At 30.6% G+C, this 27,736-nt stretch overlaps 4 protein-coding genes across 6 annotated transcripts; 3 read left to right on the forward strand and 1 right to left on the reverse strand.

Moving 5' to 3' along the window:
• On the reverse strand, positions 491 to 4,524 carry LOC109336777 (calcium/calmodulin-regulated receptor-like kinase 2). 2 transcript variants are annotated; one of them, XM_019573587.1, is made up of 8 exons: positions 4,439 to 4,524; positions 3,194 to 3,603; positions 2,812 to 2,965; positions 1,908 to 2,034; positions 1,659 to 1,741; positions 1,510 to 1,581; positions 1,014 to 1,217; positions 491 to 918 (listed from the first exon to the last, which is right to left on the reverse strand). In XM_019573587.1, exons 2-8 carry the CDS (start codon positions 3,535 to 3,537, stop codon positions 661 to 663), a joined length of 1,242 nt encoding a protein of 413 aa, XP_019429132.1. In that variant the 5' UTR covers positions 3,538 to 3,603; positions 4,439 to 4,524; the 3' UTR covers positions 491 to 660. The 2 variants fall into 2 exon arrangements, with proteins under 2 accessions (XP_019429132.1, XP_019429133.1); XM_019573588.1 differs by having other exon boundaries at positions 4,342 to 4,524.
• LOC109335343 (GDSL esterase/lipase 7-like) lies at positions 20,355 to 22,755 on the forward strand. 2 transcript variants are annotated; one of them, XM_019571487.1, is made up of 5 exons: positions 20,355 to 20,748; positions 21,127 to 21,248; positions 21,616 to 21,864; positions 21,986 to 22,079; positions 22,525 to 22,755. In XM_019571487.1, exons 1-5 carry the CDS (start codon positions 20,511 to 20,513, stop codon positions 22,737 to 22,739), a joined length of 918 nt encoding a protein of 305 aa, XP_019427032.1. In that variant the 5' UTR covers positions 20,355 to 20,510; the 3' UTR covers positions 22,740 to 22,755. The 2 variants fall into 2 exon arrangements, with proteins under 2 accessions (XP_019427032.1, XP_019427031.1); XM_019571486.1 differs by having other exon boundaries at positions 20,359 to 20,748; positions 21,986 to 22,238.
• On the forward strand, positions 23,145 to 24,984 carry LOC109335108 (phytosulfokine receptor 2-like). Its single transcript, XM_019571179.1, has one exon. It carries the CDS (start codon positions 23,180 to 23,182, stop codon positions 24,911 to 24,913), a length of 1,734 nt encoding a protein of 577 aa, XP_019426724.1. The 5' UTR covers positions 23,145 to 23,179; the 3' UTR covers positions 24,914 to 24,984.
• LOC109335110 (leucine-rich repeat receptor protein kinase EMS1-like) lies at positions 24,927 to 26,963 on the forward strand. Its single transcript, XM_019571182.1, has 2 exons — positions 24,927 to 25,943; positions 26,826 to 26,963. Exon 1 carries the CDS (start codon positions 25,052 to 25,054, stop codon positions 25,937 to 25,939), a length of 888 nt encoding a protein of 295 aa, XP_019426727.1. The 5' UTR covers positions 24,927 to 25,051; the 3' UTR covers positions 25,940 to 25,943; positions 26,826 to 26,963.

Genomic DNA, 27,736 nt, shown 5'->3' on the forward strand with positions numbered 1-27,736 from the left:
CTAAGAATTCATGTGTTGTGTGGAAGGTTAAGTTTTCACAACAAAACATTTCCTTTATGGTAATCACAAGTGATGATACAACATTGTGGTATTGACATTGTTCCCTTCATTCCACTCTAAAATTCAAATCACATACAAACATTAAAAAAAAAAAATGTATGTTGTGTGGATTATTAAGTTTTCACAACAGAACTTTCCCTTTATGGTAGTCACAAGTGTGTGTTGTTGACATTGTTCCATCTCATAATTCTTTGACTTTATTTGTAGCATGAAAAAATCATGGCATTCTATTTTGATTTTGAAACATGTTATATTATATATACATCTAGCTTCTACAATTCACAAACACAACAACCTTTTTAAGATAAGTATCCATGTCAGATGTAGAAACTAGGTGTATAAACAACATAGTTGAAATTGATTATCAAATATGTTATTACTCAAAACCAATAAGAATAAAAAGTGCCCAATCTCTTAGTTTAGTCCTGAACCCAAATTTTGTTTATCAAATTTATTATTCTTAAAAGTTCATTGGGCATTAAACACCATGAGTTAAAACTGTACAAGGAAATAATACATCTTACAAAATTCCTGAGACATCACTGTCCATAGTTTGCATTAGGCAGATGTTTGAGGTCCATTGAGGCTATCCCAGTCATTTCAATCTACCGATCTTCTCAGTGACTCGGCTCTACTGCTTGCAAGTGACACGATATCTTCTATCGCGTGGTGGCGCTGCCGCCTCTGCTTTATCCTTGATATACACTGTGAAACTACACTAATTGGAGGGCGTTTCCTCGGTGATTTGTGCAAACATTTGTGTCCAATTTTAGCAAGTTGCCTCACTTCTCCAATGTTGCAGTTATCCACAAGTTGCTTGTCAAGTATCCCATCTATGCCATCATGATCCATTGCAGCCTTGTAGTAAAATATGAATTCACAAATTTGAGAGAAATAATATAATGGCTATACTATCATAAGTTGAAGAGAAGAAGCTAATTTTTTTAACTTACAAGGCCAATATATTCCAACAGATTTTGATGTGGGGGGATTGCAGTGATGAGCTCGAAGATTATGATACCGAAACTGTAGATGTCGCTCTTCATTGTTAACTTTTTTGTGGAAATGTATGCTGGATCCATGTAGCCATATGTACCTCTAAGCGCAGAATTCCGACCATCAAATACCTCTTCCTTTGAGAGCCCAAAATCAGCAACCTACATAGGAAAATTTGAAGAGAATTAATACTGTCATAGTTGAATATATACCAATTATAATTTGTACTATCAATGAAAGACAGGGATTTCAAAGTTACAAGGCTGGAATAAGTTTAGCGGTGTTCACATTGTCTGCATACTCATATCGTAGAATCCTGATCAGGATCTCCAAAAACAAATCCTGATCATGTTTTAATTCACAGATTTCTTCTGGATCACATAATCAGCAAAGGATAATGTTACCTGATATAACATCTTATGCAAATTAAAGAGAATGAATTTGCAATCTGACCTTAGCTCTCATTGAGTGATCTAGCAATATGTTGGCGCATTTCAAATCACGATGTATGACGGGTGGAGAAGCCTGATCCATGCACACTCATATTAACAAAATATGCGTTTACATCGTATACGAGAAAGTGTATCAAGGAACATACATACTCCTTCATGAAGGTATTCTATCCCATGTGAAATATCAAAAGAAATTTGCAGCCTTTCATCCCAACTCAATTTCTTTTCTTCACCTAGATTCAATCACAGATTATTCTCAATAGAGAAAAGAAAAACTTCGAAGATTGTGTGACTAATAAAAACATGTAAATAAACATGTCCCTATCTATTTGACATAATCATGCAAGTCTTGACATACAGCTCTTACATTAAAAAACCGTAAGATTCTCCATTTCTTACCATATAGAAGATTCGCTAAACTTCCATTACTCATGAACTGATAAGCCAGTATGTGGTGTCCTTTATCTACACAATATCCAACCAAATTCGCAAGATTCCGATGATGCAGCCTTCCTAGCAGAAGTACCTGCAAAAACATACCGTTAAAAGTCATAAAAAGTTCAACAAACTTAGCCGACGACTAAGTGTGAGATTTACAGCCTGGTCCTGTCACCTTGCATATAAAACCTCGGGGAAGTGATATTCCTTGTCAATTTTAAACTAGTATTACATTCTGTCTTATAGAAGAAAGGAACTCATTGCCTTTGTAGGGATGTCAAATGAACCAAGGTGAAATGAAAATGCAAACTCGTAATTCCTTAGATTGTTAAGGAATGGTGATGTTCCAAAATAGGTTGAAAGTAACATTGCAAACTATACTTTCTGTATATTGATTAAATTCCTGAGTTAACATTGAAAAGTAAACTCTTTTACCTATAGGGTAATTTATGAAAATGTGGATAATTATTACCTGCATGGTTGCTCTCAATTTATCACTGTTTCAGGCTAACCAACAAGCATCAACTCATAACTCTATTTTACATTGGTTTGGTGCCTTTAGAATTTAATGTGTTTAGGAATCTCTAAATCAAAAGAAAGGAATGAAAAACTAAAATAGGCATGGGAAAGAAAAATACATGATAACTATGGAATCCTTTACAACAAACTAAAAATCAGTAGTAAAGGCTGGTTGGGTCCATATAGCCAACCCCACCTACTGGGATAAAGGCTTGGTTGTTGCTGTTGTTAGTAAAGATTATAACGACAAACATCTGCATCCTACAAACATGATATCAACAACAACAACAACAACAACTAAGCCTTAGTCCACAAACCTAGTATCAAAATACTTATTTGCTTATACCTCTGTTTGGAATTCTTTCTCCCCTTGTTTGGAATTAGATGCAAGCACCTTCACAGCTATCACTTCTCCTGTTGGCATTGTGGCTTTATAAACTGTGCCAAAAGATCCTTGTCCCAATGTAGTTGTGAAATTTTGTGTGGCCTTTTGAATTTCTCTGTAACACTTCAAGTTTCAGATTAACAGTTATAAAAGCTGATACCCCTCTAATAGTATCTTTTCAATTTGTAACTAGTAACTAAATGCTCTACTTTCTCCAAGTTGACTAAATAATTAATTAATCAAAACACTTTATATCAGTAGTTATATGCTTGTCATCCATAAACAGAACAATATGGCAAAAAATAAAGAGCAAGTGTCACTCTCAAGAGAGAAATGTGCATACTTGTATGAGTACTTAAGAATGCCCGATGGTTTAGCAAATCGATCTATGCTTTGATGACTCCACCAACTGAAATTGGAATCTTTCTGTCCATCTTCTGACCTTGACACGGCTGTGGAACTAGTAATAGATGCACTAAAGTCGGTGCTCGTTTCCAATCCATTTGTTCGTATCGGAAGAGTTGTTACACTAGTATCGTTAGTTACACTAGTATCATTAGCAGATCGTCTGATACTAGCGTCTTCTATATTGCAACTCATGAAGAAAAATATGAGGAAAGCAAACAGAATTCCAAGGGCCAAACCAAAAGAGACTCCAATGATAAGTAAATAAACTTGATGCGGCATTCTTTATCTCTCTTTATATTCAGACAATGAAAACATCTTGCAGAAGAATATTACTACAGAGGCTCACTGTCACAAAGTTTGCACAATTTATGTTAATTCAACACTTTAATCTGAAGAAAGAGGATAAATGAAACTCTCAAGATATCAAGTGATTCAAAAACAAATCTTCTGACCAAAAAGGATTTATACATCAATTCCTCAATGGATACATATTGGATGGTCATTTGTTGCAAATGCAACATGATATGCTAATATTTCGGAATTCATATGAAACCTTAGAAGTAAAAAACATGCAAACTATGAATATTGAAATACCTATTACTCTATTCAAATATCTGAAGAAGAGGTGTAGCAAAGTAAAGAACATATCATGTGCACCTTAATTCTGAAAAAAAATGAACATCACTTTTCTTATTATTCACAAAGTTTAAGGAAAACCAACTGAACTGCATTATAGTACTAGTAAACCCCTTACAGATACATCATAGATCCAATGAAATTGACAAAATCAATATATAAAAAAACATGTACAAAAATATATCCACTGTTTCATTCTATGCTTCACATAACAGTAATTGCAGCAAAGTTTAAGAAATAGTATAGAGTATTCACAAACCCATCATCTTCACTTAAATGTACATTTCAGTCAAATATTGGCATATAAAAATATCCCATTGTTCTCTTTAAGACATTGAATAAAGAAAAAACAAAATTCTCCCCAAAACATACACATAATATATTAAAATAAATACCCATCAAACAAAGTAAAAAAATAATTAGACCAAGCCATTCAAACCCACATACCTAATATGAATAAAAATGCATCCATAATTGAAAAGTTAATTTTTTTCTCCTTTGGGTCTGTGAAATATAACTTATAATTTAGAATTTGGGTAATAATCATAGTTGTATAAGCCTCTTTGGACTATAGTCAATGGCATGAAATGTGTATATAAAGAGAGACCCAATGGAATAAATAGAGAGTAAAAGGAAGAATTAGTTGAAGTCTTTATTGTGATTGTGATAGGGATATTTGTGTTGGAGTTGGTATGCAACTTAAGGCAAGTTGTGTTTAAAAGTGTGGTTGAATTCAAGTGAAAACTGGCTTTTAATTTAAGGTTTTTGTGGGAGATTTAGTTACTTCATGGGTAAGTTAAAAGAACATATTTTACCTCTTAGTTATATATTATACAAAAATTTAATGGTTAACATAATTTAAATTTGAACTATTAATTTTTTTGTAGAATAAATGACTAATATGTGTAGTAGTTACAATTCCTTCCCTTTTTAATAGTAGTATATAAATTACCAGTTTTTTCTAATAGTAGTATATAAATTACCAGTTTTTCAAGAAAAAATTTCAACTGCCTTCCATTAAAAGGCTTTTCTTCTTACCTTAAAGGTTATGGGAATTTTATCTAAAAATCAACTTATAGAAGGGCGTAAGGAATATTAATGCAATATTATAAATAATTAAATAAAAAAATAATTTTAAAATAATAAAATAATGAAATGTATTATTTATTTTATTTTATTTCTTATAAGGTATTCTATTAACAAGGAGTTTATCTCTTATTGTAAAATTTCTTGGATCTCCAAGTCAATGCTTAGGATGATGCTTACCTATAAAAAGAGTTACATTTCATAAGAAATATTGGTTTCTTACTAATATAATAAAGGGTATATCATGCTCTATGTTAAGAGGTTGAATTTTTTCTACTTAATGTTGAAATCACCAAGTGGGACCCATTATATCTTTATAATAAGAATATAACATGTATGATTATATGTAGGAGTGTAAATATAATAGAAGATTTATCAGGTAAATTCTATATTTTTATTTATATTGCATTATCTTTTGTATTTTAGATAGTGCATAGAGTAATGAAGTATCTTATTCACATACTTCATAAATTTATTATTTAATATTACATATGTTCTTACTTATTTACGAATGTAATATTTATATACTATCAATATAAAATTTTATACAAAGTCAGTATATCAAACATAATTTATTTACATTTTTTAAGAGTTAATAATGATTGAGAATGAATGATAAATGATCAAATGACTATGTATAAATCTCTTAGTATATATAATCTTTTCTCTTTATTTATCTCTTAAAAATGTCAAGGTTATTTAATTAGCATTATTCACATTTATCCTTATATATTTAATACTCTCTTGATTTTACATATGTATTGTAAAAAATTAATAAACCTAGAAAGAGGAAGAGTAGATCAGACAAAAACAATAAAATTTGAGAAAAATAACACATTTATTATTTTAAATAATGTAATATATATATACTAAAATAAAAATTTAAACATCATTTGATCTATAATTTATTTGGATCACTTTTTAGAAAAATTAGTAATAATTAAATATAAATGATAGATTATGTAGTAAGTGTAACATTTTTTTTCTTATTTTTAAAGGGCTCATTTTCTCATAAGAGAGATAAATAAGAGTGGATAAAACCACAAAACTAAGAAATGGTAGAGGTTGACTTATGCTCTAAAATGACATGTGATACTTTTTATATTATAAGAGTTTTAGATTTATTTATCAAATGAATAACATCACTCGTTTGGATTTTGTTATATGGACTAAAAATATTGTACACCAGGTGAACAATGTGCACCTAAAATAAAAATTGTATATTTTATTACCTAACTGGTTCACATTTTATTGTCTTCTTTTTTCCTTTTTTATCTATTACCTAAAACAAAAAAATGTATTATAAATTTATAATACTCACTAAATATTAGAATAAATTGCACTAATATTGTAATGTATAATAATATTACACTTATAATAAAAAAAAATTACACTTATAATAAAAAAAAATTACACTCATGCACGGAGCCCAATATAATATATGGATGATTTATATAGGTATGACAAATGATAAATGCTATATATAATTTCATATATTAATATATGGATATTGACTTGCGTTGCATGTGACGGACTAGCCGTGACACATTTCCTCAAACCTGATGCATTCCTCATTTTCATCATTGTACTGCATTTGCATTACGAGTGGCAACCGGGCCAGGCTAGGGCAGATAATACTTTTATTTCCGAACCCACACTATTTGTAAGTATCCATGTTAATAGCAGTAATTTGTGAGTATCTAACAATTTTTTAATTTTTATTATATATTTTTATGTTTTTAACAATCAAAATATAAAAATAACTATTACATGAATATTAAAATACTTATATGTTAATTTTATGATTATAGTCAAATGATAGCATTTTATCAAGAAATAATAATAAAGTAGATAATATATGTTATTAAAATAATAATAAAAATATAATATATATAAGTTTAATTAAAAAATAAATTTATAAATATATGGGTAACCACGAGACGGATAACATAAAACATGTTTTCACCCATTTGTTATTATTGTGAGTATCTATTATGAGTATTTTTACAAGTATCTATACGATATTGTGTTTTTCTATGATCCTTGATTTGCATAATATTATAAGATAAATAATTGTGACCTGTACTATATTAAGGGACATTTCTTAATTTCATATTACTAGAAAATAATATAATTTCTTATAATAAGTTACTTTATTATGAAGACTAGTGTGTATAAGCATTCCGTGTCTGTCAGTCAATATTATATGGTATTATGTATTTAATTTTTATATATTTTATTTTTTAAAATTAGAATGTATTTGTTGTGTTATGTGTACTTTATATAATTTTTTATATTTATGCTAATATTCATTTTAAGGTGAGAGATGTAATTAATTAATGTGTTAGTGGTAGTTATTTAGGGCTAGATGTGTTTTTTGTAAAAATTAAATAATGTTAAGGGCAAAACATGAAATAAAAACATATCATGATGGAATCAACCATGTTTTGCCTTTATATATAACTAGTGTGTACAGGCACTTCGTGCCTGTCGGCGAATATTGTTTGATACTAAATATTCAATTTTTATATATTTTATTTTTGTGAATTAAAATGTATTTGTTATGTTCGGTGTACTTTATATTATATTTTTGTGTGATTATGATAATGTTTAATTAAATGTGAGATATGTGATTAATTAATGTATTGGTGGTAGTTGCTTAAGATTATATAGTTTTTTTGTAAAAATTAAATAATGTTAAGGGGAATATAGGAAATGAAAATTACACAATGAGGAAAGTTATTTCAAGTTTTAGCTTTATATATAGTATAGGTAGAAGATATATAGTATGGATAGATATTGAATTCTCATATAGTAAAATATCTACTAAAAATTGTACTAGCTAGTTTTTTTCTTTGCCAAGTTGAAGTGTTTAATGGTCCATGCTTTGGACTGACAATATTTCTGAGGGATGTTTTTATTTATTTATAATTTATCCTGACCCTTATTCATTAGAGAAAATAGAATGCTATATCAGCAATGAAGTATACAAAAGTTGTTACTGGCTGCACGTATTATGGTAGGAGGAATATTAAGAGATATTCTTGGGAATATATTTGCTGATATTCCAAGAAAATGCTATAAATATATATGCATTGACGATACAAATCTTATAGTTGTAGGATAAAAAGCTTTCTTAATGAGTGATACCTGAAATATTTTATCATTTTTGTCGATCCATTTGAATTTTATGATTATGTCTTTATCAATTTCTTTATCGTCTTGTGTGATTGACTCAATATACCTAACTCTAATGACTTATAACGTAACATAATATGAAATTCAATCTTTTTCTCTTGCCCACCTCTAACTAAATTACACTCTATATATATTGGCTTCAACTTTTACGTAAGCCACACACTCCTAAAGCTTATCTTGACATATCTAGTTTTTTATTTAATTTCTCTAACGAGTCTCACAATGAAACAATATCATCCATTCTTGGATACATTCTTAATGACTAATATTCTCCATCGGTATCATCATTATTCTATACTTGTCAAATAATTATTTAAATGTTTGTCGTAAAAAGTGCCTAATTAATATTAATCTTCGCTCTTCTTATGCTTACTTCTTGACTTGCTTTTCAAAAAATTAGAGTGAAAGTTTATTATATTTGGACATCCCTTGTATCAAACATTCGTAAAAATATTGCAATTCTGAAACTCACTGTAATTGTCAGAAATATCAAAATATTTTCTTAAAGTAATAGTAATCTTCACCTATGGTTGAGTTCATTTGCTACAAAGAAATCTTGAGTTAAGCTTCCTACTTGGCTTCACCAAGGACTGCAATCCTAGGATATATATATATATACATGTTTTTTGATTGATCCACCGACTAAGTTATAGATTTGTCATATCAGTTTTAGTACTTTTGTCATTGAAGCACCGAAAAATTACATTATTTTGAAGACGGTGTATAAGAAAAAATATATTAGAGCAAAGGGTTATAAATATTTTGAGGACTTGCTCGCGCTTGTATAATGTTATTTAGTGCTTTTGTCATTGAAGCACTTAGAAATTACATTTTTTTTTGTTACAAATAAATCATATTATTCTATAAAATTCTAATTTAAAATAACTAATCATGACCTCCCCACTCTATAAGTGAGAGAGTGGGACATGATGTAAAAACAAAATATAATAATCTTTATATTTTTTTATTTACAATAAGATGACACTTTTACATTTAAAATTAAAAGAAAAAAGAACTTCCCTCTATATTAGTAAAGATGATCTTATTTTCCTCTCTATTCCCATGTTACTCAACTTCCTCTCAAAGATAGATGCACCCTTTCTTCCAATGACTCATCCTCTTCTCCCATACAACTATGCCATAGGTAGGCCACCCTTGCCTCCATTGTTGGACGAGACCACAACAAAGGAGTTTCTAATTACTGGGGAGTTCCATTGTTATTGTGGTATGAAAAGAGTGAAGAATCACAAGTGAGACACCATATCTTAAACCAAAACATTAAAACATCAGTTCTATAAGTCTTTCCTACTTATAAAGTGTACTCTTTCACTCCTTCCTGCATATCTATTATGGGCTTCACACTTGAATAAACTCAACATTTTCCCCCTCAAGTGTGGGTACCACATACTTTTCGGTCTGCTCCCAATTAAGTCCACCATGTCTCGGTCGAACCATCAGCTCTGATACTACTTGTTGGACCAGACTACAACCGGAGAGCCTCTAACCACCGCCGAGTTCCATTGTTACCAGGGTATGGGAAGAGTAGAGAGTCACAAGTGACACACCACGTCTTGAACCAAACCTTAAGGCATTAGTTCTATGTGTCTTTCCTACTTATAAATTCTTTCACTCATCCACGCATATCCAATGTCGGTTTCACACTTGAATAAACCTAACATCCATCGTATAATTTTTTTTAATGTGTAATGGTAAGATTAACAAAGGGGTGTTCCACATAAACTAATGAAAATAATGTGTTGGGAACAAGCGAACAATCAAATAGTAAAAGAGAATAAGGAGAAACAATAGCATAAGGAATTTGATAATGATGTTCGACCAATTGTACCTACATCCACGCAAGCGTTGAGAGACTATTACCACTATGTATTAGAGATTAGGGATTCATATATAGATATTATTCTCCTTTGTTACATTAGGTTTACATAACACATAAGTATATAGTCCTCTACCTCAACTTGTTTATATCAGCCCAAACTCATAACTTGTATTGTTGTTATCTACAAAAAAGATCCGATTCATTAGAATATGAGTCATTGCACAACAATTTTCACCTTGGCAAATATCATCAATCTCCATCTTCCATCATCGCATTGAGGGCGCTCCATAGTCAAACATTAGTGAATGTTCAACAAACTCAAACAATGTCTGAACTTGTCTACGTCAACCGACTTTGTTAACATATTAGCTATATTTTCTGAAGTGTCGACCTTCTACAATAATATCTATCCACAAGCTGCCAACTTTATGATCGTGTGAAATCTCACATCCAACTTCTTTCTCTCATCTTTTGGAATGTGAACGAAGGCTCTGCATCCGAATAATCTCATGTGGTTGAATGATGCCTTCTTCTTTTATGAGATCCACTACAGTCTTCACTGCTTTACCCCAGAAAGACTTGGGGAGATTGACATCTGGCAACATGCATATGATCTTCTTTTCAATTGTGCGGCTCATCCTCTCAGCTACTCCATTCAACTGAGGAGTCTTCGGTGGTGTCTTCTCCAATTTGATACCAAAATCCTTGCAATAGGCTTCAAATGGACCACGATACTCTCCACAATTGTCTGCTTTCAGACACTTCAACTTCTTTGCAATCTACTAGTGCATGGAACTCTTTAAATGCTGATAGTACTTGATCTTTACTTTTCCACAAGTACACCCATACTCTTCTCGAGTGATCGTCTATGAATGTAACAAAGTAGTAGACTCCTCCAAGAAATCTTTCAGATGATGCACAAACATCTGAATGCACCAATTCAAGTACTTCATCTCTTTGTGAGGGATTGTCTGTTCTCTGAAAATTGACTCTATGTTGTTTACCATAAAGACAATTAGTACAAGAATAAAAAATTGGCATTTTATACTTGGAAGGTGGTCTTTGGCAATAATATGAAGTGCCTTCTCACTCATGTGCCCCAATCGCCTATGCCAAAGATCTTTGGAGTTAGTAGCAACATTTACTTCTCCTGAACAAATTCCTCCTTGCACAATGTACAAAGATCCTTCTTTTGAGCCTCTAGCAATGATTAGGTTGCCTTTTGCTAGTTTCCACTTTCCAGCACCAAAGTGGCTTACAAAACCAGCATCATCCAACTTACCCGTTGAGATAAGGTTGAGACGATATCTGGGACATGTCTCACCTCATTTAGTATAAGCTTTCCTCTTGTGTCTGTTAGCAACACAATATCACCAACTCCTGCAATCTTGCTAGTAACATGGTTTTCCATTTTCACAGTACCATAATCACATTTCTTGTAGTTTGAGAAGAAATCTTCATGTGGACTTACATAGAAAGAAGCACTAGAGTCAATGATCCAAGCATAATCACCATGTGCAACATTTAGGTAATTGTCTTCTCCAATGAGGAGAACATCATCATATGTGGCGACGGCTGTGGTAGACTTATGACCATTTTTCCTTGGATTAACTAAATCTTCATGGACATTTCCAGTTTTCTGGTCTCTCTTTAGGGACCCACATTCATATCTTTTATGTCATTCTTTACTACAATAATAGCATGTTATTGACCTCATGCGAGATTGAGAGCGTCCTCTGAATTTACTTTTGCTTCTTCCACGAGATCCATTCCTCCCATGAGTTTGATTTCTTCCATGTCTCTCCACAAAATTTGTTTCAGAATGGAAGGATGTACTCCGTTCTTTCCTTCTGGATTCTTCATTCAATAGACTGTCTGACACAGTGTCCATTGAGACCTTCCCATCAGGGACTGAGTTGCTGAGTGTGACCACGAATGTATCCCAACTTTCAGGCAACGAACTCAGTAACAAAAGTGTTTGCAACTCATCATCTATCATCATGTCTATCTTTGTCAATTTATTGACAAGACCCTTGAATGAATTCAAGTGCTCTATCATGCTTTGACCATCTCTGTAGTCGATTTTCACTAGTCTTCTAACAAGAAACACTTTATTTTTAGGAGTTTTCTTTTGAATCATATATTCAAGTTTCGACCACAACTTATAAGCATTTGTATATGTGGACACATGCTCAAATAAACTTCTATCAATATACTTTTGAATCATTATAACAAATTTTCGATTCGAAACCTCCCAATCTCTGTCACCCTATCTTTTGACTTTTCTTTGCAAGAAATAGGCTCATGCATATCCTTGCAGTATAAATGATTCTCCATCTTGAGCTTCCAATATGAATAGTTGTCAGCTGTCAACTTGAATATATCTCCACCAAATGAGATATTAGCAGCTCATTCCATCCCCAGCGTGATGTAAAATGGGCACTTGCAGAAGCGGCAAGTGGATAAAGAAAATATAGAAGAGTAGAAGAATAACTCCAAGAATTTTAACATGGAAAAACCCCATTAATGTGAGAAGGAAACAACCACAGGACCTAGTACAAAAAATATATCCATCGTAGAAAGTAGTATTACAATATTTGATTCTCTCATACAAAGAAGATAACACTCAATCTCACCTAAAAGAATGGAAATACAAATTCTCTCTAGTATCTCACTGAAAGTACAAATCTCATACTATGTGGATAAACTCTCTCACTTTCTCTCTATGATGTTGTTTCTCACTTGCTTGTTGTATCTCTTCCTCACAAGTCCCCTATATATAGTAAAGGGAAGGAAGGCTCCATCATAAAGATATAGTGGATGATTAATTATTGTCATACTTTTCAAGACACTTTGGAAAGTGCTACTCGAACTTTCTAAGTTGGACTTCATAATTCTCAAAAGTCAAGGAATAATTCCAAGACTTTAGAATAGCCATCATTCAATAATTCAATGGTTCATCTACTAATATTCATTGGTCTTGCTTTCACATCAATTAGGAAGGATTCCCAACAGAATTCTTAGTAGTTTGAATACTGGAATAAAAAACAATACTTATACACACACATATATATATATATGTATATACATACTTTTTTTTACTTTTATTTGAATATTGTGAACACCCAATTTTGTCCGGCCCAAAATACTTTTTCAAAAAATTATAACAAATAAAAATGTTGTTTTTGGCTCAATGATCCAACACATAAAATCTCAATTTGAATTTCAAATAAAGGGTTTAAATAAATTCATTAACACTTAATGAAGTTTATTTTAATTCTCTCACAAAATTGTTTCCATAAAATAATAAGGGAATTTGGAAAAGAATGTTTAATGGATAATTAATAATTTCATAATGGAACAGTTATTTTCTAGAATCAATTCCTAAACAATGTTTAATATGATAAAATTCATTAATTTGCATCTATGAGAAACATATTTTACGATCCTACCAAGATAAAACTTTTTTAAGGTTTTAATGAAAGTTGAGCCCAAATCTAGTTTTTTGGAGTCAAAACAATTATTTTAGACTTCTCGAGAATTGTTTGGTCATGTTCTAAATATCACTTTTTAAATTATCCCAAAAAAACAAATATTTAAATGCAAATTAGTGACTATCAAATTTCAAAACTTAAATTTTAAAGACCATGATAACAAAAATCATTATTTTGTTGGATTATTTGAACGTGCAAATCTTGCATTGAAAGTTATTTAACAAATTGACTAGTCATTAAAAAAATTGCACTAAAGAGTGATTGAATCACATTTTAATTGATAGTTATGACCTTGATTTTCTAGAGTGTATAACAAATTGAGCCATATGCAAAAATTAACATTAAAAGTGATGGAAATCAATTTCATATTGGGGATTAGGCAAATCAAATCAAATTTCAACTTGATTCCCTCTTATGAATTAATGGGTGATTATATTCTCTTATATTTTTGCACATGGCATTTCCTTTTGACTATAAAGAGAGAGACATAGATTGAGAAAAGAGGAGGATACACACTTGAGAAAATTCCAAAATTGTCCATACCATTTTTTCTTTCCTAAAGATTCACAATCCCAAAAATTCGCTCAAAAACAACAAATACATATAATTCACAACAACATCAAAATCTCTTCTACACAATAACCCGAAAAATAATTCAAAAAAATCTATTCAAACCCTCAACATCCAAAAGTACTCATACCATCCAAGATAATTCAAAAATCTTCCACACAACACAAAAAAGGACACCCACAAAAACCATAAAAAATACTAATGTCCAACACTCCTAAAGCTTCTTTATTTTCTCTCCCGCTCAAACAGTTTTGATAGCAAACGTGATTGGGAATCTGGTTTCAACGTAGCAGGCATTAGACCTACATAATTTGTTGAAATCCGAGTTGACACAGACTTTAGCCTTGGAGTCAATATAGGTACACAATTTCACCACTTGAATTTTGCTTTTATTTATTTATGTCATTCCATTAATAATTACTATAACAATAATTTTAATACATTTACCATAAAATAAATAAAATGTGAAATTGGATTGTCTGTTATTTTATTTCAAAATCCCATTTTTTAAATATAATTACATAAAAATAAAAATATTTTAATACAAAACTATGTAAAATATATCAATTCTAATTTTAGAGTATGTTGCGCTGTTGGATATAGGAGCAACATTTCACTTCCTTATAATTAATAGGATTAAGTATATTTCTACATCCAAAAAATAACCTCTTTAAAAAATGAAAAAAATAAAAAATTAGAATTTTTTAATCAACTTTTAATATGAGATACAATATCGGACGTAAGGGCTATGCTTCGCTCATTTTAAAAATGTTTTAAATAAAAAAAAATAAAAAATAGAATTTTTTAACCAACTTTTAATATGAGATGCGGTATCGGACGTAAGAGCTATGCTTCGCTCATATCTTTTTTTTAAAAAAATTATTTAAACTTTACTATTTTGAAGAAATAAAATTACCCCAACCAATAAACTTTTTCTACCTAAACAACTACGTAGTCTTGATTCCCAAAAGAGGATACGTAGGACCAATATCACTCTTGTCAGACATAATAATAAAATAAAATTGTTTTGGTAAAAATATAATTATAACATAATTAATAATCCATGCAATTTAGTAGGGTACCGTTCAAACGGACAACTGAGGTGCTAATACATTCCCTAGTGTGTAATCGACTCCCGAACGTGTATATCAATGTCCAAGACCCAATATAATCGTGCAGCCGAAAATCGGGACGCGACAAATATTTATATCTAAGTAGCTAGGATATAGAATTTAGTAATTAATATATAATAAAAATAATAATACATTCAAATCAATCAATTATGTAGCTAGCAACATGTAACACCAATATACAAAACATATGATTCAACTCGACGCTTAACACAAAAAATATTGTTGAATATGTGAGAATCAACAACACCGACTCTGGTGAACACAATTGAATATATGAGAATTAATATCGCTTACTTCATTGAACATTGTTGAATCTGTACAAAAGTTGATTATATAGATACAACAAAATATATTTTATTGAGCGTTGTAAAAAAATTTCCCTTTCAAATAATTAATTAAATAACCAAATAAATTTAAAATATAATAACGTCATATAATTTAAATGAAGGGTATCGCCTAAGGCGGGCGGGTAGGGTGCTAATACCTTCCGTACCTTGTAACCGACTTCCGAACCTGAATATCAAAAATCTAAAGTCCAATGTGATTGGGCTAAAAAGATTTTTCTACATTTTTTTATTACAAAATATAGTGGTGACTCTAACAAAGTCGTGTAACTGAATATGGGGGCCACAACTAAAAATAATAAATAGTTTTGCTCATTTAAATTAATTAACCATATAATTTAATAATAAATAATAATAATAATAATAAAGTCATATATTATAATGAAGGGTACCACCTAAGGCGGGCAGGTAGGGTGCTAATACATTCCCTACCTTGTAACCGACTCCCGAACCTGGATATCAAAAACCCAAAAGCCCAAGGTAATTGGGCTTAAAATATTTTTCTACGTTTTTGACCATAAAATGTAGTGGCGACTCTAACAAAGTCGTGTAGCCGAAAATCAAGGCGTGACAATTGGCGACTCTAGTGGGGACTTTTTTTAGAGAGTCCGACCCATAATCAATAAAATGTGTGTCTATTTGTTTATGATTATTATTTTTTCTATTTGGTTAATTAGTTAATTTCCAACAACACGAAAATTGCATGCTTAATTATTAATCATATGTTGTGATATCAATATGAATTACATGCTTAATTATTAATTATACGTTATAAATATGAATTGCATGCTTAATTATTAATTGTATGTTATAAACATGAATTCCATGCGTAATTAATAATTATATGTTGTATGTATGAATTATATGTTATAAATATTAAGTGCATGTTTTATGTATGTATTATTTTGTTATTAGGTGATATATCATGTACACATTTTAGTCACACATATGCCCTACACCCTGATATTAGTGATACCTTTTTGAATAGAAGGATACTAACCTCACTGATCACGGTCTTTGCCGCTTCTAAGTACCGGTGATGTGGACCACTCATATTGTTACCTCATATTATGAGTTAGCCGCTCGAGCTGGTCTCCTGTTTCTAACATCATAATATTTGGGTTTCTCTATTGGAGAGATACAATATGGGCACCTTATAAGGAGTCTAGAACTTACCAAGGGCGTCCATTGTATGTTAGAACCCTATCATAGGATGTTGTACTTGTTGTGAATCTTGTGATTTGTATCATATTTGTAGTATAACATATTGTTTGAAATTTTGTCATGTAAAATAAAAATCATGTAAAATATCGCACCCTTGAGGGGAAATCTTGTTCCCCCACCAAGGGGATTGTTACAAAAATAAATATGGCAATTTATTTTGGCCTTAAGCTAGCCTGAACGATAAAAATAAAAGAAATATAATTTAAAAAAAATATATATACATGTTCAATCGTAATGATGGCTAAACCACCCCCAAGATAGAGTCCATTATCCTAAGGGGCATGCATTTTGTATTTTTGGGCATTTCATTCATCATGCATTAATAAAAAATACATCATTCAAAAATTCATTCTTGAATGCATAAACATAAAAAGTACATATTCAAATATTCATTCAATTATCCATTCATTTATGCATTAAAAAAAATCATTGATTGGCTTATGCATTCAAAAATAAAAATATTCAATGATTGACTTATGCATTTAAAAAGAAATTTTTTATTGACTTATACATACATACCTACACACATAGATATACGAAAATCCACCATCCACTATTTATGCATGCATTCATTCATCATAAATATATACATTAAAAAACATATCATTCAAAAAAGTCATTCCATCTACGAATATGCTAACTCAAAAAAAAGAACTATCATTCAAAATAATTCGTTCATGCATGCATATAACTAGAATATATTACTCATAAATTCTTTTAATTAGCTATACATACATGCATTTAAAAAAGAATAAAAAAAGAAAAAAATACATCATTCATACATTCTCTTATTTATTTATATAATTATCCATTCACTCATGCATCAAAAAATATATAATTTATGCATTCATATATAAAAAACACATATAACTCAAACATTTATTCTTTCATTGACACATTCCATTATTCATTCATAGATTCAAAATAAATAAAAAAGTACATCATTTAAACATTCATTGACTTATGTCTGCATACATTCACTAAAAAATAAAAGTACATTCCTCACACATTCATTCATTTATACATTCAAAAGTGAAAATCCATTCATTTATGCATTAAAAAAGAAAAATTCATCTTTCATTAACTTATGCATGCATTTATTATAAATACATACAATAAAATAAACACATAATTCACTTATTCATACATTCATAAAATAAAAAATAATATAAAAACATTCAAATATTCTACTTCATGTATTATTATATCATACATTTTAATCTCATATCTCACCATATTATTGCATTTATTGTAATAAATCCCGTCATCTCATCATAAAAAAACGTTTCATACACCTTCTCATAGCTTTCAAGCATTCAAAGTCTCATACATCATAAAAAAATCAATCACATGCATGCATCATATGGTTTAAAAATATTAGTCTCACATTATTCATACATCAAAGCATAAATGAAATGCATCATCATTTTTAAGTATGCCCAAGGTCGACGTCACTTGCATTTCATGCATCATTTTGAGTAATAGGTTACATTTCAATCGATGTAACATGATAAAAAAGAAAAAAGAAAAAAAGAAAAAAGAAAAGTTCACTTCATGCATATCATGCATCAATAAAAAATAATTTTTCTGCATACATCCCATTTCTAAGGGCACTCATCAATTGAAGATTGATTTTAAGAACAATATTGTTAGACTCGACTGAAAACAATTAATATTGAAACATAAGACATTCAAGAAGATAGAGAGCTCCCAGTTTGTGGTTGAGTCCATACTCGATAGTGCATTGTCTTCAACCTCAGCTAAATTGGAGACCAATTTGAAAAATTATCCTCACTTGAGGACCCCAGTCAAGGTGAAACTACTCATGCATTCACTCATGTTCTATGAGTAAAGATTTATTTTCTAATGTGCATCTTTTTAACAAGTATATACTAGTTTATTGATCATGCAAATTTCACCATCTCATACCTCACCCTGCTATCTCACACTACACCCTGTCAATCATATTTAGCCTTGGAGTCAATATAGGTGCACAATTTCACCACTTGAATTTTGTTTTTATCTATTTATATCATTCTATTAATAACTACAATAACAATAATTTTAATACATTTACCATAAAATAAATAAAATGTGAAATTGGATTGTTTGTTATTTTATTTCGAAATCCCATTTTTTAAATATAATTACAGAAAAATAAAAATATTTTAATACAAAACTATGTGAAATATGTCAATTCTAATTTTAGAGTATGTTGCGGTGTTGGACATATGGACTACATTTCACTTCCTTATAATTAATAGGATTAAGTATATTTCTACATCCAAAAATGTATATTTCACATAAGGGCTATGCTTCGCTCATTTTAAAAATGTTTTAAATAAAAAAACAAAAATTAGAAATTTTTAACCAACTTTTAATATGAGATGCGGTATCGAACGTAAGGGCTATGCTTCGCTCATATTTTTTTTAAAAATAATTTAAACTTTACTATTTTGAAGAAATAAAATTACCCTAACCAATAAACTTTTTCTACATAAAGAACTACATAGTCTTGATTCCCAAAAGGGGATACGTAGGACCAAGATCACTCTTGTCAGACATAATAATAAAATAAAGTTGTTTTGGTAAAAATATAATTATAACACAATTAATCCATGCAAATTAGTGGGGTACCGTTCAAACGGACAACTGGGGTGCTAATATCTTCCCTAGTGTGTAATCGACTCCCGAACCTGGATGTCAAAGTCCAAGGCCCAATGTGATTGAGCCAAAACATTTTTCTACATTTTTGAGTGGAAAAATGTAGTGGCAACTATAAACAAAGTCGTGCAGCTGAAAATCGGAGCGCGACAAATATTTATATCTAAGTAGCTAGGAAATAGAATTTAGTAATTAATATATAATAAAATTAATAATACATTCAAATCAATCAATTATGTAGCTAGCAACATGTAACACCAATATACAAAACATATGATTCAACTAGACGCTTAACACAAAAAATATTGTTGAATATGTGAGAATCAACAACACCGACTCCGGTGAACACAATTGAATATATGAGAATTAATATCGCTTACTTCATTGAGCATTGTTGAATTTGTACAAAAGTTGATTATATAGATACAACAAAATATATTTTATTGAGCGTTGTTAAATCACATTCCCTTAATCTCTTCCTATCATTTAATAGTGTCCTAAAGATGAGTGTTGTTAAATAGAGATCACATGTTTTCTTGTCCCATTTTCTTGTACCAGTCCAATGAAAAAGTGACACTTCATTAAAAAGAAAAATTCTAAAATATAGAATAATATTATTTGCAATACTCGGAGGAGAAAGCTAATTGGTGAAGAACATGAGAATATATTCATTTTAGGATAGGTGATCCCCATTTGTTGCTAAATAATGTGGGTCTAAAAGACAATTCTAGCTTTAGTGCCAACTCATATACGTAATGGCGTGCAACGTGCTTTTACATGAGAATTTATTGTTCAATAAAAATCTACTTTACGCTCATTTTGATGCATATTTTATGTTCAAAACATGTTATTAGCAACCTTATTCATGTATATTATGAGTTACATTATTCGAGTATGTCATGAAGTCCACACTATTTGCACATCTTTTATAGGCAACATCCTACTAAATTCATGTGACTGGTCCCCTCTTTTCAGAAACCTAAAGCACAAAAGATATCATATATAACTTGACTCATTTTCCACTTTCATTATATTATAAACTTCTTGAAAATTTGGAAAGTGTCAAATGAAAATGGCTAAGGTTTTTCTTATTTTGTCATTAGTTTTCCTTCACCTAATGTCCCCAATTTGCACCCTTCCACTTGCACCTGCATTATATGTGTTTGGTGACTCCTTGTTTGACAGTGGTAATAACAATTTTCTGCCAACTTTTGTAAGAGCCAATTTCTTGCCTTATGGTTCTGATTTTGCCAATGGTTCCACTGGAAGATTCACTAATGGAAGAACTATTGCAGATTTTATAGGTATCATTCTTTCTGAAAATTTATTATTGTTTGAGAATATTTTTCATTTTAGTCTATTTAGTCTTGTGATGGTGATTGCGATTGTATTTATGGCAATCGTGAATAGAAGCATAAAATTAAAATTGATATATCCAACCTCAATTATATGCAGTTGTTGAGACAATCAAAATCGTAATATTGCAGCCTATGATCGATTATGAATCACAATTTAATAGTTACAAAAATTTCTTCCTTGCATTATAGATTGTTTATTCATTTCTTTCATATATTATACTACTGATTAATTAAAAAAAATCTATTCCATTAGCCACTTTCACCTTGTCTATTTTTGTTGTTGGTTGATTTCATAAATGATAAAATGCATTTTTTTGTGATTAGCTGAATATCTTGGATTGCCATATTCTCCACCATACCTGAGCAGTAAAGGTCCAAGTTCATTAACTGGACTCAATTATGCCTCTGGTTCATGTGGAATTCTGCCAGATACTGGAAGCATTCTTGTAAGTGTGTATATATATATAATTATATATGGGTTGAATATCAGAATATGATTTTCTTTCAATATTGATTAATTTTTTCTTCCCTGTTTTATGTTTATTTTGATTGAGATTTTTTGCTTTTTAAATTGTTAAAAAGTAAACAATTTTTACTTATAAAATTCTCCCTCAGGAGGGGAAGGTAAGATTTCAATGGGGTAAGCCTCTTAAATATTAAATTAGAAATAAAAAATGGTACTTCTTTTCTTTTTGGTGAATGGAGAAAGTTTTTTTTTTTAAGCAAAGGGTGAAAAAACACCCCACTCATATATTAGAAAGGCTCATAAAGGAGAAAGTTGATTCACTTAACCAAATTATTGGAATTTTGAAGGGAGAATGCTTGAATTTTGAGGAACAAATTAACTTGTTTCAAAGGACAATTGAGAAGGATTTACCCCAAATGCTCAACAATTCAACTCAGTTATCTAAACACTTGTCAGAATCTATATATTTAATCTCCATAGGGAGCAATGACTACATCAACAATTACCTTGAAACAATGTATTACAATACAAGCAAGCTTTACCTGCCTAAGCCCTTTGCTAAACTCCTCATTTCCAACCTTTCCCAACAATTTGAGGTACAAAAACTTATCCCCTTTAATTTTTACTAGAAAAACTTACATGGGTTTATTGATTTTCTTTATGAATCTAATTAATCTCATGTTGTTACTTGTTTTTTAAATTTGTTAACCATGATAGAGATTGTACAAGTTGGGAGCTAGAAAGATGATATTTTTTGACATTGGACCCTTAGGGTGTATCCCATCAATCTCAAGAACACATGCACATGAAGGTGATTGCATAGAGGAAATAAACCAAATTGTGTCATACTTCAATGAGAGGCTCCCTTTTTTGTTAAAAAATATGACATCCAATCTTCCAGCTTCCACCTTTGTTCTTGGTCATGCCAATTCACTAGGCTATGATGCAATCAAAAATCCATCAACTTATGGTAATTAAAAATCCCAAACAAATAACTAATATGGACACATATTTAATTGGAATGCATGGCTAATGTATAGTAATATATTATACACTAACATCCAATAATATTTTGGCAAATCAGTATTTATTGATATTTCTATCTTTTAGTTTACAAAAGAATGTACATATATCAAAATATTAGTGGATGTTGGTGTAAACATTTGACACTTATATTAACTACCACTTTAGTTTAATTGGTTAGTTTTAATCTCTATCTCTCTAAATCATGTCCATATATATATATATTTTTGTAGGTTTGATAGATGCAAGCAATCCATGTTGCACCACTTGGGGAAATGGAACTTCAGGGTGTATCCCAATGTCAAAACCATGCATAAACCCAAACAAACATTTCTTTTGGGATGGTTATCATCTTACAGAAGCAGTGTATTCAATCATAGCATATGGATGTCTATATGATAGATCAGCATGCACACCATTGAACATTCAAGAGCTTGTCAAAATGTAATTAAATGATTCAACTTTAATGGTTATAAAGTGATATGTTATTAATAATATTGATTTAAAGTTCTATGTAAAATAAATGAATTTATTATTAAAATACATTTATTTACTTAAATAATTTGAGTAGAAAGATAAAATACTTAGTTTTATAAATAAATACAAGTTTTGATAAAGTACGTACAATTATTAACTAATTGAATGATATTCCCATCCTTTTTAATATGTAAAACTACACAAAATTGTCTTATTAAAGGACTTGAGGGAGAACCACACAAGTCTTAGCTTAAAGTGATCCACAAAAAATTGTGATAATAAACAAATTCCCACATAAAATTTGCCACGATAAACAAATTGCTCACTCAAGTTGTCTTGCCCCTTAGCTTATAATAACCTACAAACATAAATATCCCAAAAATCATTCCAAAGAGAGTTGAGTTGATAACCATGTTTACTTCCAGGTTCTATCTTTTTTGTCTTGTAACCATTCTATACATTTGTTTACGTGTTGGAAATTCCAACATTAAGAAATGTGTAGAGACAGAAAAGAATGATCTTCTAAAGTTCAAAGCTAAACTGATTGATAAAAATGACTTACTATCATCATGGAAAGGTCAAGAAGATTGTTGCATATGGAAAGGAGTTACATGTAATAATTCAACTGGTCATGTAACCATGTTGAAACTCCAACCTCCATACATCAACCTTGATATTATACCACAACTTGGAGGTAACATAGATTCTTCACTATGTCAATTGCACCATCTAATTTCCTTAGATCTCAGTTTTAATCACTTGGGAGGAAAAATCCCCCAGTGCATTGGCTCACTTGTTCAATTGACATACTTGAATCTTGAAAGTAATGCCCTTGTTGGTGCCATTCCTCATTCTCTAGGAAACCTCTCCAATTTGCAAAGTCTTGACCTTGGGAACAATGAGTTTTTGTTTGCAAATGACCTTGAATGGGTCTCTACCCTTTCTAATTTGACATACCTTGATCTTTCATATAATAATCTTAGTCAGGTTGTTGATACACTATCACCATTAACCAAACTCCCTTTTCTACGGTCTGTTATTTTAGATTTTTGTATACTCCATCAATTCAATCTGAAATCTATTCCCCTTATAAATTCTTCCAATTATGTACTTGCTCTCAGTCTCGAAGGTAATTACTTGAGTTCTATATCATGGGTGTTTAATTTTAGCAAAGTCATCGCATATCTTGATCTATCATCTAATTCTTTGCAACAAAATATTCCAGATGGCTTCGAAAATATGACTTCTCTTAAGTGGCTACTTCTTTCAAATAATAAACTCCAAGGTAGCATACCAAAATCCTTTCCGAGTTTGTGTCAACTTGAGATATTGGATCTATCTTCCAACAAATTATTTGGCCAATTCAGTGATTACATGCAACATTTGTGTTCAAGAGGAAATGTTATAAAAGATTTGATACTTTCAGATAATCAATTAAATGGGACACTTCCTTATAATATTGGTCAACTTTCTAATCTCGAAACTTTGTCTATCCATTCAAATAATTTTAGTAGTATCATCAATGAATCACATTTTTCAAACCTATCCAACTTGAGATATTTGTATGTGGACCAAAATCCACTTTCATTCAACTTGAGTTCAAATTGGATTCCACCTTTCCAACTGATTGATCTATCTGCATCTTCATGCAACTTGGGTCCTAACTTTCCATTGTGGCTCAAACATCAAGAGAAACTAGAGTTATTGGAAATATCCAATAATGATATTTCAGATTATTTTCCTGAATGGTTTTGGAACCTAACTCCAGGTTTGGCATACCTGAATGTCTCACATAACAAACTTAGTGGAGCCTTGCCAAAATCAATATCAATACTAAGTGTGGAAGCTGGATTATCAGAAGTTGAATGGGATTTTAGTTTCAACAGTTTTTCAGGTCCACTACCTAATTTTCCACCACAACTAACTGTTTTATCTGTCTCAAATAATATGTTTTCAGGGTCCATATCTTCTTTTTGTGGAACATCATATCAGAATTTAGCTTATCTTGATATGTCTAGTAACTCCTTATTAGGGAGACTATTGGACTGTTGGGGGCAATTTCAAAAATTACAAGTCTTGAATTTGGCAACAAATAATTTCTTTGGGAGAATACCAGATTCTTTTCGCACTTTACAAAGTATTTAGACAATCCATTTAAACAACAACAATTTCACTAGTGAATTTCCATCTTTGGCTCATTGTAGCAACTTGAAGTTGCTCGACTTTGGGGATAACAATATCGAAGGAACAATACCAATATGGATAGGTGAAAACCTACATCAAATGATCGTTTTGCGCCTACGAGCAAATAAATTCCAAGGAAGCATACCTAAAAGTCTTTGCAATCTATCATATATTCAAGTATTGGACTTGTCTAACAACAATATTACAGGGGACATACCTCAATGCCTTGATCGCATAATTGCTTTGTCAAATACAAAATTTTCAAGAAAACCAATTTCCTATGAAACACTTGCATATGCTCTTGGCTTTGGAGATTACAAATTTGTCTCGTTCAGCGACAAAGCAATATTAGCATGGAAAGGGGCAAATAGAGAATATGGGAAAAATCTTAGATTTCTAACAACCATTGATCTCTCCTGCAATCAGTTAATGGGAGAGATACCTCAAAGTATGACAATACTTGTTGCATTAATTAGCTTAAATCTTTCAAGCAATTATCTCATAGGATCCATTCCCAAAAACATTGGTCATATGAAAAGGTTGGAATCACTTGACTTGTCAAAAAACCATCTTTCTGTTATAATTCCCGATATCCTTTCAAACTTGACTTTCCTCAGTTATATGTGCTTGTCATTCAACAACTTATCTGGGAAAATGCCAAGCAGCACCCAACTACAAACCTTTGATGCATATACATATATAGGAAACCCTGGCCTTTGTGGACCCCCATTGTCAAAGAATTGCCTAGAAGATAGCAACAACACTCATAAAAATGTTGATGATGATGATAGATTCATAAGCTTTGGGTTTTACATGAGCATAGGACTTGGATTCATTATTGGATTTTGGGGAGTGTGTGGAACTTTAGTCCTTAAGACTTCATGGAGATATTCCTATTTTCAGTTCTTCAACAATATGTGTGATTTGTTATATGTGCAACTTCTTCTCTATATAGCTAGAATGAGGAGATTTCAAGTCCAAGACTAAAAAGGTAAGACTATTAATATCAATCTCATCTTTTTAATATGGAATGTTACATTACTTGTTAGTAGTAATGATGATAGAACATTAAAACATCGTTCAATTTATGTAGTCAACTTTACCTAATAAGATTAAGAGTTAGTTGTCGTTATTTTTACATTGTTTATTAAACATGATCTCATTGCGATTAAAAATGCAATACAACAACCAAACATTAGTTTATTAGGCGCCACTCAACAGATGCAATGGGGCACCTGGGTGGAATAGGAGGATGAAATGTTGTGGCTAGCACCAACACTTACACTCCATTTTGCATATGATGTTTCTTCTTCAATTCTTGGTCGATTTATGTGAACTAATACTTCATTCCTAAGTTTTTGTCCTTCTACATTCAAATTTGGTCACAAACCTTAGTTTTTACATTCTTTATGAAGTGTCAAGGTGCTAGGATTGATGCTTAGGAACCACTCTTGTTATTTTTAGCTTCTTTCCCTAGTTTAAGTACCCTTAATTGATCTTTAGATTTTTTATCATTTGTTCCCCTTTCTATTATTGCATTGTAACGTCTACAATTAAGACTAATTGATATTTTCATTTTTTTGGGTACAAAATTGATATTTTCATTTTTTTTGGGGTACAAAATTGATATTTTCATTTACCAAATCAACTAATAATTACTTGTAACAACTAATACCTAATTATCTAAATAAATTCTAACAAAAGTAACTTACAATCTAATAATAAACTAATAATTAGGATAGATAAATAATGAATAATATTTTAAGAACCTAAAACATGCATTTAACTTTGTATACCTTGTTCGCTAATATTTAATGATTGCATGGACTCCATGTAGTAGTTAAAATAAGTTTTTCCCCTCTACATTTTGCAGGTGATGCTACATTTTAGAAGAAGACATGAGAAGATATATTGATCAATTTTATAGACATATAAGCTTTTGATTTGATTGGTTTCAGATATTTTATAGGCTATTTCTGTATCACGACTTTAAACACTACAATTTTCTACTTCTATTTTTTTATATTATATACTTCCCGTGCAATTAACAATAAATCATTCCATCTTGTGAAACTTGTACTGGCTTCTATTGAAAATAGTGGAAAATAAAATAAATAATGTGCATGACTTCAATTATTTGTTGTTGCTTTGCTTCAATGTTTTAAATTATTCAAATTGTATATCAATTTTAATGAAATCACTTACAGAATAAAATATATTCGCATACCAGGAGATAAATTATATTCTTCAGCCACTAAAATTATGACATGTGTCATATTTAATCATTTTTTACATTTTTTTTAAAAACTAAAATATAGTACACATGTCATAATTTTAGTGACTAGATGAGATAATTTATCTCCTGGTATAAGAAGATACTTTATTCTCATTACTTAAACTCTTCTCTTAAGGCTGGTTGTTGCCAAATCTCTATTCAAACACTATGGTTCTAATTCCAAAATCAGCTAATGCTGATAGAATTGAGGAATTCAGACCTATTACTCTTGATAATTTTCAATTCTAAAAAGTAACTAAGGTTTTAGTTGATAGATTAGCCTTAATTGCTGCTAGAATTGTCTTTCAATAGCATAGCGGTTTCATCAAAGATAAATATATCCAAGATTGTATCTGCACATCCTTTGAAGCAACTAATCTAGTTGATCACAAAATATTTGGTGGTAATCTGGCAACAAGCTGGATATTAGGAAAGCATTTGACACAATGGATTGGAACTTTCTGCTTGATACCCTCAAGGTTTTTGGTTTTCATGAAAAAATCATCAAG

The sequence above is a fragment of the Lupinus angustifolius genome, chromosome LG20, assembly GCF_001865875.1.
Source record: "Lupinus angustifolius cultivar Tanjil chromosome LG20, LupAngTanjil_v1.0, whole genome shotgun sequence".
NCBI classification, from domain to species: Eukaryota; Viridiplantae; Streptophyta; class Magnoliopsida; order Fabales; family Fabaceae; genus Lupinus; species Lupinus angustifolius.

What these genes read in the sequence shown, in the direction of transcription:
- LOC109336777 (XM_019573587.1), bottom strand. Translation starts at nt 3,537, where the DNA reads ATGCCGCATCAAGTTTATTTACTTATCATTGGAGTCTCTTTTGGTTTG. An exon ending in TTTAGCGAATCTTCTATATG is followed by an intron (nt 1,742 to 1,907) that starts GTAAGAAATGGA and finishes GATTGAATCTAG; the next exon opens with GTGAAGAAAAGAAATTGAGT. An exon ending in TGTTGGAATATATTGGCCTT is followed by an intron (nt 919 to 1,013) that starts GTAAGTTAAAAA and finishes TTTTACTACAAG; the next exon opens with GCTGCAATGGATCATGATGG.
- LOC109335343 (XM_019571486.1), top strand. Translation starts at nt 20,511, where the DNA reads ATGAAAATGGCTAAGGTTTTTCTTATTTTGTCATTAGTTTTCCTTCAC. An exon ending in CAGATACTGGAAGCATTCTT is followed by an intron (nt 21,249 to 21,615) that starts GTAAGTGTGTAT and finishes GGAATTTTGAAG; the next exon opens with GGAGAATGCTTGAATTTTGA. An exon ending in ACCTTTCCCAACAATTTGAG is followed by an intron (nt 21,865 to 21,985) that starts GTACAAAAACTT and finishes TAACCATGATAG; the next exon opens with AGATTGTACAAGTTGGGAGC.
- LOC109335108 (XM_019571179.1), top strand. Translation starts at nt 23,180, where the DNA reads ATGTTTACTTCCAGGTTCTATCTTTTTTGTCTTGTAACCATTCTATAC.
- LOC109335110 (XM_019571182.1), top strand. Translation starts at nt 25,052, where the DNA reads ATGATCGTTTTGCGCCTACGAGCAAATAAATTCCAAGGAAGCATACCT.